Source organism: Saccostrea echinata, unplaced genomic scaffold, assembly GCF_033153115.1.
Source record: "Saccostrea echinata isolate AGI-Se365-2 ecotype Australia unplaced genomic scaffold, CSIRO_AGI_Sech_v1 ptg000047l, whole genome shotgun sequence".
NCBI lineage: Eukaryota > Metazoa > Mollusca > Bivalvia > Ostreida > Ostreidae > Saccostrea > Saccostrea echinata.
This window is the reverse complement of record NW_026889796.1, coordinates 14,072,846-14,083,489: the sequence shown is the minus strand read 5'-3', so window position 1 is coordinate 14,083,489 and position 10,644 is coordinate 14,072,846. Positions and strand designations below refer to the sequence as shown.

General features: G+C 32.2%; 1 protein-coding gene across 1 annotated transcript; it reads left to right on the top strand.

Moving 5' to 3' along the window:
* The first annotated feature begins 1,910 nt into the window (after positions 1–1,910).
* On the top strand, positions 1,911–3,447 carry LOC133202728 (uncharacterized). The gene is made up of 4 exons (XM_061338600.1): positions 1,911–1,940; positions 2,520–2,619; positions 2,759–2,896; positions 3,155–3,447. Exons 1-4 carry the CDS (start codon positions 1,926–1,928, stop codon positions 3,424–3,426), a joined length of 525 nt encoding a protein of 174 aa, XP_061194584.1. The 5' UTR covers positions 1,911–1,925; the 3' UTR covers positions 3,427–3,447.
* The last annotated feature ends 7,197 nt before the right edge of the window (positions 3,448–10,644 follow it).

Sequence of the window (10,644 nt, the reverse complement as noted above, 5' to 3'; positions counted from 1 at the left end):
TAAAAAAACACACATACACACCCACACACTCACTGTGCACCTTTCTCAAAATACCAATTGTTATGGTATGGCAGTTCTACCTTCCTGTCAAACAACTGTCACCATCTTGCTACCATCATGGAGGGTTGGCACGCTAAAGAATCTTCACTGCTCAATGGACACTAGTAAAGGTATAATTATGAAGCCCTTCAACGACATCCAGTGACATCTCATACGATAAAAATAAACCTTGCAAGGGACATCAAATTATTATATGTAACAATTGCAAATGAGATAAAGCGTATGTCTGTATCTAAAGCTACAGGTATGGATGGCTTGCTCCAGGCTTGGATGTTCCGTATACGATACGGCCAACTAACAACTGAATTGTATGACAACGAGAACTCTTCAGCTTTTCTATTGTCAACATTCCTTATTTATGTAGTAATTTTATGTAGTAATATTCAGCTATGACCTGCATATGGTGTTAACGTTTCCCATGCTCTGAGTACGATCAATTTTGAAACCGAGGTAGGCTACTGATAGATAACTTTATGTTACAGGGATTTCAACAACCTATTTTAAAGTTACCATTTCGTAAATTCTATGGTCGTTATAATGACCTTGTAAACAAATATAATCTATCACTTGTTCTTAGTTTTCGCTGACATGTTTCGTACAAATTGTGAGGCCTTAAATTTGTTTTTATATTAGATTTGACTAAGGAATGTTCCGTTTAACTGATCAATACATAGGGCTCATGGCGGGTGTGACCGGTCAACAGGTTATGCTTACTCCTCCTAGGCACCTGATCCCACCTCTGGAATTTACGGGGGTGCGTGTTTTATGTTCTGTTCACAGATATATATTGTTTGTAGGTTTTTGAGATCGATCACTGTTCGTTATCTTCACCTTTTTTTTTCATTATTTGCTATTCTGTAAAGATTGGAGTTCTATCTCGTATATTCTGGATACCACTTGTAAATTTAATATATGTATATTAAAACAGGTCTTTTAAACATAAAGTTGGGGAAAAACACCACACAATGATTCTGTATATAGAATGATTGTCTGTTTATTGATCAAATATTATAGCAACTTTTTTTTTTCATTCTTTTAAAAAAAATTAATAAAATTTTACGAATATTTTATGATTTCTTAATCTTGTCTTCTATAATATTGTTTTTTTTTTCAGGATCACTTGATATGTTTCAGGTCAATAAATTATTCAAACTTCAAACAGATGCTGCAGTTGGCCTAAAATCGTTACACTATCATGCTTTTTTATGTATTGTATATTATACTTAAAAAGGCGTAATTTTTATCACGTTTACGCAACAGACCGTCAAAGCAGAAGGTGTTTTAAAGTTTTATTATGAAAACAAGAGGCCAATGGAGTACAACGCTTACCTTAATCACCTTTTCCCTGCTCTTCTTGATCCAAAGACTTAAAAGTCGATTATGATGATAGATGTACTTTTGGCGATAAATCATTTAAAGAAAATGAAATACATTTATCACCCAAAATTTTATACATGTATATATATTGACCACTTGAGCAGTGTAAGAAATTTAAATTTAAATAATTGTAAGACATTAAAAAACTCAAATATTAAAATTTCTCTTCTTTGTAGTTTACAAATTTATTCTTGTTTCAAGTGTATACTTTTTTAATTGTTCTCCACTATTACTTTGAAAACAATGTTTAGTTTCTTTGCTAAAATTCACTTGAATTGCAATTGAAGATGCACATAATTCTTCTTTTCTTCAACCAATAATTAAAGTTTTCGTTCAATTTTTTCTGCACTTCTTGACAATATTTTTCCGTGTGGGAAGTCTATTTTGACCACTCGTATTGATTATCAGACACACAGGTGTTCTATTACTAATGACATTATATATAGTCTTGTTCCAATGTATGCTGTACATTCCGTTTTTGGAATAAGATGCAATTTTCACTGGTATGTCATTATTTATTAGATATTAGTATCTTTTTTTTTTTTTTTTTTTTTTTAGTTTTTTATGATTTCGAGAAATTTTTATCTTAAATGAATTATAGTCTTTATTGAAGATAATCGAAATCCCTAGTATATTTTATGGAGGATTTGTCATCATAAGAATTTTTGTACTACCAATTTCATCACCTAGGAGATACTTTAATTATTAATAGTTTCACAAGTAACATGTTTACTATATGGATTAGATTTATTTATTTAAAAGGTTCATACATTATTTACAAGGATAAATTCAACTTTTTCTCGAGAAAAAAGTTCTTCCTTTCATTTTTCATGTTAAAGAATTACTCTTAACTTACTGTACCAAGAAAATAATTATCTCCACTTATTAAAAATACATCTTGGGTGGATATTTTCGATTTTAAGAATGAACCTACGAAATACAAATAAATTGTATTTCTAACCGTTAGTAAACGAAGATAATAGACATAAGTCATTAAATGACAAACTTTTATTACCTATCGTCATTGATTGAATATGAGGCCATAAGATATCAAGGATGGTAATTTTAAAATTGTTTTATAGATTTTCATCGTCATTTGTGTATTATTCCTCCAAGCGGATGCTTGGTGGGTGAGGAGATGGTGGGGCAGAAATGGTAATAGCAGAGGGTGTCCAGCAAGAAGTTAGTATATAGAGGTTGCAAATAAAATCTTTGTGCTGTTTTATTTGTATTTTTAATAGCCTAATTTCCAGTTTAAATCTTATGGATCGAAGATGCATTAGAAATTGTTATTTAACCTCAAATACATTAATGACCACAGGTGGAGCTACGCCGTACTATTTCGGTACAACAAGATTGAGCTGCATCAAAAAATTTAAACGAGGTGCACCTACGAGAGGAAGGTTATCCCTTACTCACCGCTTCATTTACTACAAGGGAAAATATTTCGATTTCCTAGGTTAGTGATTAATTTTCAACTTCAATTCAAAACTGCTATAACAAGTAACAAGTGATTTAATTTACAAATGTACACATAAGGTGTAATTTTCAAATCAAATTGTTATTAAAGATATTCAGTTTTTATTGTCTTGTACGAGTTAGCCTGCCAGAAATGAGTTAAATGTTCAGTTTGTTGATTAATTCAAGCCTCCCAATACGGTTTTCAAAATAAGACAGTGTTACATAATTATTTAACAACTTTAGCAATGATTTACAGGTAAATCGATGGTCGCAATTTCAAATAGCCGACTAGCGGGAAGCAGGTGCAGTGGTGGAATTGAGGGTTCGCCAGCAGGGTACAGCTCTGTGAAGCTTAGTTGCATTGAGGGTTGCGCCAGAAACTATCGCTGTGCATATGGGAGGTACAGTTTATTGAGAAACAACTGCCACGACTTTGCCAACAGGATGTCTAAAATTCTCTGTAAAAGAGGATCTGGCTGTCCGAGCTGGTGCCAGGGAAGCTGCAACTATGCTTATTACACTAAATAGTGAATTAATAGAAGAGAAACCCGTTTTGTCTTGGTCTCACTAAAATTAAATTCTTCCATGTTCAAACATTTTTAAAATATTAAACAAAACAAACAAAAAGCACATTTTCTTTGATCTTACTTTCAAATTAAATCAAATTAAATCAATCTTTTTTCTTCCTTATATTTTCAAGACGAAGAATTTTTCATTAATTTTCCTTTGATATCATATTGAATCTCGTATTTCATGAAGTTTAAGCAAGATGAGGGGTTAACATGTTTGCAACTTTTGGAGTTCAAAATCACTTACCCTAGAAGCCGACGATATACGAGATCTAAGCACTACGGAATGAACCTTGGACAGTTCAAATAATGTGGATAAAACAAATCAAAACGGGTCTATTTACAAGATGTCAGTTAAGATTATTTAAAAATAGAGAAATTGAAATACATTTGATAGATTCAATAGAATTGTGGATGAACTGAAAACGAGTTCCGAAAAGTAACGTCATAAAGTTTTTTTTTTTATCGTGTGGCGATAGACCCTACCTGGCTTTGAGTTAATCTTTATATTTTAAAAAAGTATTATTAAGTATCTGAATTAAATTTTTTGGCAACTATCAAAATAGGTATAGGTTTTTGCTACTTAAATTTTTGTTGATAACGTACGATAATAAAAGATTTTAAAGCACTGTGACATTATATTTGGATCAACCCTCGTATATAGACATGTTAATTTCAAACAAAATAAACTTTCTTTCTTCAGTAGTTACCCCATCTTTTGCCGGTTATTTTGGATAGCAATGCATTTTACATCAATAATAAATGCATATAAATCATTTAATAAGTTTACACAGTAACATCGATACTACAGATGTTGGAGCAGATCAAAAACTCACACGACAAAAATGTATAAACTAGAACTAATAAACTGTTAATTTAACGCTCACTGTGTAGTTATTTATGTTACGATCTTTTAAGTACCAGTCCACATAAAAATCAGACAAAATTGTATGAAAGTGATACATGAAGGTTTTCAGAATTCGATGATTTTTCACTCATAAATTTCTCTTGCAATATGAACAATGTATGTAAAATGAAAAATGTTTTGAGTCATGGTTACCATGGAAACCCGGCCAAAGAAATTTCCTTAGCAACCTGCAATTTTTTCCATGTTGATGGACAAAAATTCACCTATCTTTAAGGCTTAAAATAAAAATTTTAATACCATGAAAATTATTCTCAATTACTGGTGTAATAAAGATACACATTTAAAGTGTTTTAATAATGCAATGAAAGAAATTTAGGTCTTAAGTTAGTTCTGTGCTAGCCATTGGAAGGTACACATGTTTTGCAATTTCTGCTGATTCAGCATTTTTCGTGATTTTGGCAATATTCAAGGCCAAATTTTAAAAAAGGCCAGATTAATACAGCTGTTGCGTGTATTTCACATAAAAGCAGATGAATTTCTCTTTCAGAATTTGAAGTCAAATCCATGGGCCTTTTTGAAAATTGAATCTGTTGCCTAGCAACAAATATGGGCATTTTGATACATAAAATGAGAAACAATGTAAAAAGTTTACGGAAAAATCAAATGAATTGTTATCTACAAAAACGAAAAACAAATTTTAAAATAGTAGAATTAAAGGACTTCCTAGCAAATTATTGAATATTGTATAATTATTTATCTCCATAGCAACAACAGGTTCTCCATAGCAACGGGCAAAGAAAGTCAATTTTGACATGTATTCATGTAATCTTATTAAAAATTTATTCAAATTAAGTCAGAAAAATGTCGTTGAGCAAAATTGACAATGAAATGTTGGTCTTATTAAAGTTTTTGTGGTACTTAATCAACCCATAGCAACGATTCCCAGTACATGACGACCAATGTGCACTATGCCTCCTGTAAAACAGATTTGACTTTGGGATCGTATTGTTTGTCATGGAATTGAATATTCAAGTAATGTGCTGATAATTGTATATGCTGAGTGTGTGGAAAGAATGTAAAATGTTGTAGCAAATTATTGAATATCGTACATTGACTTATTTCCATAGCAACAACAACACTTCCCCATAGCAACGAGGCAAAGAAACTTAATTTTGACACATATTCATGTAAACCTGTAAAATCTATCTAAATCAAGTCACAAATATGTGTTTGAGAAAAATTGACATTGTCGTGTTTGTTTTAGGAAAATATTTTTGTACTCATTTAACCCATAGCAACGATTCCTAGCACATAGCCAGCAATTTTGTCAGTATGGGATTCATTCTCTGTAACCGCTGTATTGAAAGATTTGGCACTCGTTACAGATTTCGGGGATACATGTACGACTCTCAAATAATCACTACAGAAAGCATTACAATGTAACAATTATTCCTCATAAAAATAAATAGATAAATAAAAAGAATATCGTTACTATGGAAACGTATCTAATAATATTTGGTAAGAGGATTCAAATTGAGTTGGAAGATCAGGATTTAATTATTCTATTTATACTTATTACAGATTGCAGAGTTTTTTTTTCAAACAGTTAGAGGATAAACACGTTTGTTCATATCTAAATATAGAGTTTTATGCATCAATAACCTCGAGTAATACTTAGGTCACATTTATTAAATGATTTAAGCCGATGGTCGGGCGACCAAATTATTATCGTATCGTCGGCTGAAAAACTTAATCAGACGATTCTAGTATCGGGCGATGCAGAGTAGTCACATTAAGGACATTGGCAAGTCAAGGTTTTCCGGAGAAAAAAGGTTTAATACATGGGTATTTTTACTTATGAATTAGTAATTGAGAGTGATCTCCCGTGTAGAATTCTCTAAACGGTGAAAACCAATTAAAGCCAATGTTTACAGAGGTAAACAAAAGCACATGTACTTCCTTCAATGGGTAGAATCATCTATACAGCAAGAAAGAAAAGTAGTAATGGCTTTTTTATACATTGTATTCAGGGGACAAAGAACCAACAGGTCGTCATTTACTATAGTTGTGATCAGTATGCTGGGAAGAGCAAAGATGTGATATATGCTGAAAGGTAGACAGACTGAGATCAGTTCCTATGTTGTATGAAGGAAGCAGCATTTAGTAACAACGAATAAAAATTGAAATAAATCCATGCCAATATTTTTATAACAATGTGTTTCAATCAATTTAGTCAATTAAATGATAGAATCAATCAATCAGTCTGACTCTCTTGACCATTATGAATAATATGTAATTATAGCTGTTAAGGGAAGTAACTCCAAAAAAAAGATCGGTGCTGGTATGTCCATGCCTTATATATACATTTTCAGTCAAAATATCTATAAGTCATAGGAAATGAAGATACAGTAATGTATATAATACAAAAACTAAATGAAATAAGTGGGTTTTGGAGAAATATTATGATGAAAAATTATGTAGGTCCCTTTTATCAACATTTTACATACCGGTAGGAAATGCATTGAGAATTGCAAAAACACTGATATGACAAAATCTAAAAAGGAAGGTTGGCTTGGTAGGTTAAACAATCCAGAATATAGCCTGCTTAATACAATTAAACCTACTCAAGAGTTCTTGAAAAATTCTATACGATAACCAGGAACTTTGCCAATTTCCTTTTAATTCCTAGGAACACCGATGCCTTTACATGTTAAAAATCGCTAAGTAGGCCAACCCTTACCCGATCATCGTTTGCTGAGCCGCTGTTTGATTTTCACCGTCGGCTGACATTTTATGAAAACCCAATCCTGAAATGTCGATCGACCTACGACCGACATGACAAACTGTCTTGCGATGGTTGGACAATGATCCTTATATTGACAATGATGCCTTATAATTTCCATCCTAGCAATGTTGAAGGAATCGGACACCAACGCAGAAAAAAGTATAACTTGTCCCGACAGACACAAAATTGGCCGGTTGACGCAAAAAGAAGAACTCAAAATCAGACAAGACAACACCCGATGAACTACCGACTGTCCCCCGAAGAATCCTATTTTTGTTTCAAAAAAACTTCTGCCATTGATTGCTGTCAACACTGCCCCCCCCCCCCCCCCAATAATTTTGCCAATATATAGAATACTATAGAAAACTTCGCTACAATATGTTTGTGCCTACTCAATAATAAAGTCTGATGACCTTTTTTGCCAAGGAATTTTTGGTAGTTGATAGTGCCTCCCAAATGAAAGTGTTTGGTTGCCCCCCACCCCCCTCAACTGAAATTGCTTCCTATGGGCCTGTTTTTACGTCGACTGGTTTCTGTATGCCTTATAATTTATATCCTAGCATATCTGATTTCAAACTTAAATCTGAACATTTAAAAAAGGAGATGACGAAAGTTCACAATACTTACATGTGTCTCAGGGAATCTTTTTAATCATTATTTTGGCTTCAAGCAAAACTCATTATTTGGATTTCAATGATTTCTCCATGATTTATTGATTAAAATTTTTCATAAGTGAAGTCTTCAATCCTGCTTTCATTGCAGAAAAGTACTACTTGAAAAAATGTCGGAGATAAAAACTTTAAAATGTTGGAAATAAAAGATGAAAATTTCAAAAAATTCCGGAGATGAAATGCAGCCATTGAAACTATGCCCATAATATCGTGCACATGTCTTGGAGTTAATCCACAATACACACTAATGTGTGTTTACAAGTTACATGAAAAACATTATTTATGGAATACATCCTTATTTTGGTAACAGATCAGAGATAGATGTAAGGAGTAGGTGAACAAGGCGTGCAGAATGCCTATAGCTTCAGATATGTAAAAAACCAAATTCAATTTGTGAAATTAGTATTAGTAAATTTCTTTTTATTGAAATTCCTGAAATTATGATAAAACTTTTCCGAGGAAAATTTTCCCGGCAAAAATTACACTGTTATTAAAAATTAATGGGGTATTCATGGGGATCGAACCCCCTAGCAATAAAAATCCTGAGTATCATTTTCCTTTGATACCAACGCGCTAACCACTACGCTATACAACTCCTGATAAATAGTGGCATTTAAATCATGTTTGTGATATGACCCTTGACTAAATGGACTTAAAGTATTTCTTAGAGGATGCGAATGTTGTGTCATAAAAGTGTATTTTTAAGGTATAGTGGGTCTTTGCTCCTTGTCTTTGTTTATCAGAAATGTATATTTTTATGCAAACTTTGACGGTAACCTTTCAATAAAATGGAGCGATGACCCACTCATATCAAAAAAATGTGTTATAGTATGAGAAAATGATCGTTTTGCCTTCTTTAGTGTGTGTGTATGCTATTTCATAGGCAAATAATTTCAATCTTCGTGAGATTTTTGCAAATTGTGGAAATTTTACATAAAGTATACTTTAATGTTAGATGATATATCAAAGAAAATTTTGTAATTGATGTTTGTTACACTATAGGCACTTCGCTTGCCTTGTTCGCCGATCTTCTTTGTATCAGTAATTTGAGGAATCTTGATCAATTCATTTTAGAGAGCTTTAATAAGTTACACTTCTGAATTTACACAGAGGGCTAAAATGGTACATGCACTGATCGAAGTGGGAGTAAAAAAAAAAGAGATTTGTTGTTACATTCATTCTTAATGAAATTAATTCTTCTTAACTTTTCAAGTGTTGTTACTTAAGGTGTATAAAGCAATAAAATACTTTGAAAAGACCTGCTACATGCTTTAGTTGTCTGTATTGCAGAATTTTTGCAGTTTTACATTCCATTCGACATCAATCATACCTACTTTGAACTGGAATGTTTTTTCGGTGAATTATGAATTTTTATGTTTAGTTGCTAAGGGGATTGCATATTGCCATGGCTTAATTATTAGGAGATTGCATGTTGCCATGACAACAACTGATAGAACATTTTATATTCTTTCCGCTCTCTCAACATATACAATCATCAACACATTAATTGAATATTCATTTCCATCACAAACAATATCATCCCAAAGTCAAATCTGTCTTACAGGAGGCATAGTGCACATTGGTTGTCATGTACTGGTAATAGTTGCCATGGGTTGATTAAGTATACCAAAAATAAACTTTAATAAGACCAACATTTCATTGTCAATTTTGCTCAACGACATTTTTCTGACTTAATTTGAATAAATATTAATAAGATTACATGAATACATGTCAAAATTAACTTTCTTTGCCCGTTGCTATGGAGAACCTGTTGTTGCTATGGAGATAAATAATTATACAATATTCAATAATTTGCTTGGAAGTCCAAATTTAATACTACTATTTTAAGATTTGTTTTTCGTTTTTGTAGATAACAATTCATTTGATTTTTCCGTAAACTTTTTACATTGTTTCTCATTTTATGTATCAAAATGCCCATATTTGTTGCTAGGCAACAGATTCAATTTTCAAAAAGGCCCATGGATTTGACTTCAAATTCTGAAAGAGAAATTCATCTGCTTTTATGTGAAATACACGCAACAGCTGTATTAATCTGGCCTTTTTTTAAATTTGGCCTTGAATATTGCCAAAATCACGAAAAATGCTGAATCAGCAAAAATTGCAAAACATGTGTACCTTCCAATGTCTAGCACAGAGCTAACTTAAGACCTAAAATTCTTTTATTGCATTATTAAAACACTTAAAATTCGTATCTTTATTACACCAGTAAGTGAAAAAAATTCTCATGCTATTTACATTTTATTTTAAGCCTTAAAGATAGGTGAATTTTTGTCCATCATCACAGAAAAATTTGCTGGTTGCTAAGGAAATTTCTTTGGCCGGGTTACCATGGTAACCATGACTCAAAACATTTTTCATTTTACATACATTGTTCATAGTTCAAAACAAATCTATGTGTGGAAAATCATCAAATTCTGAGAACCCTCATATATCACCCTTTGTCTGATTTTTATGTGGACTGGTACTTAATAATAACCGGAAATGTTATATTAAAAACTATCATATTCATATTTATACCCCTCAAGGTACCCCATGACTGTTCCATTCTGGTCCGTTTCGTTTCGCAAAGTACAATAGCCACAGCAAGAGAATTCTTTTCATGTAGAGGTTTTGAATAAATTCTGCTTCTCACGAATACAGAAACGGGTCTGCTGATAACGGGTTTGATTGTTGGAAGACCTGGTATCCGAAACCTACATAAATATTGTCAAAGGGAAACTCAAGCATCTTTTAATATGAACTTTGTGTACTTGTGTGCATAGTCAGAATTTTTTTTAACAAAATAAGTTTGCAGATGACCATTGACAAGGTATGCAATTTTTGAAAGAAGAA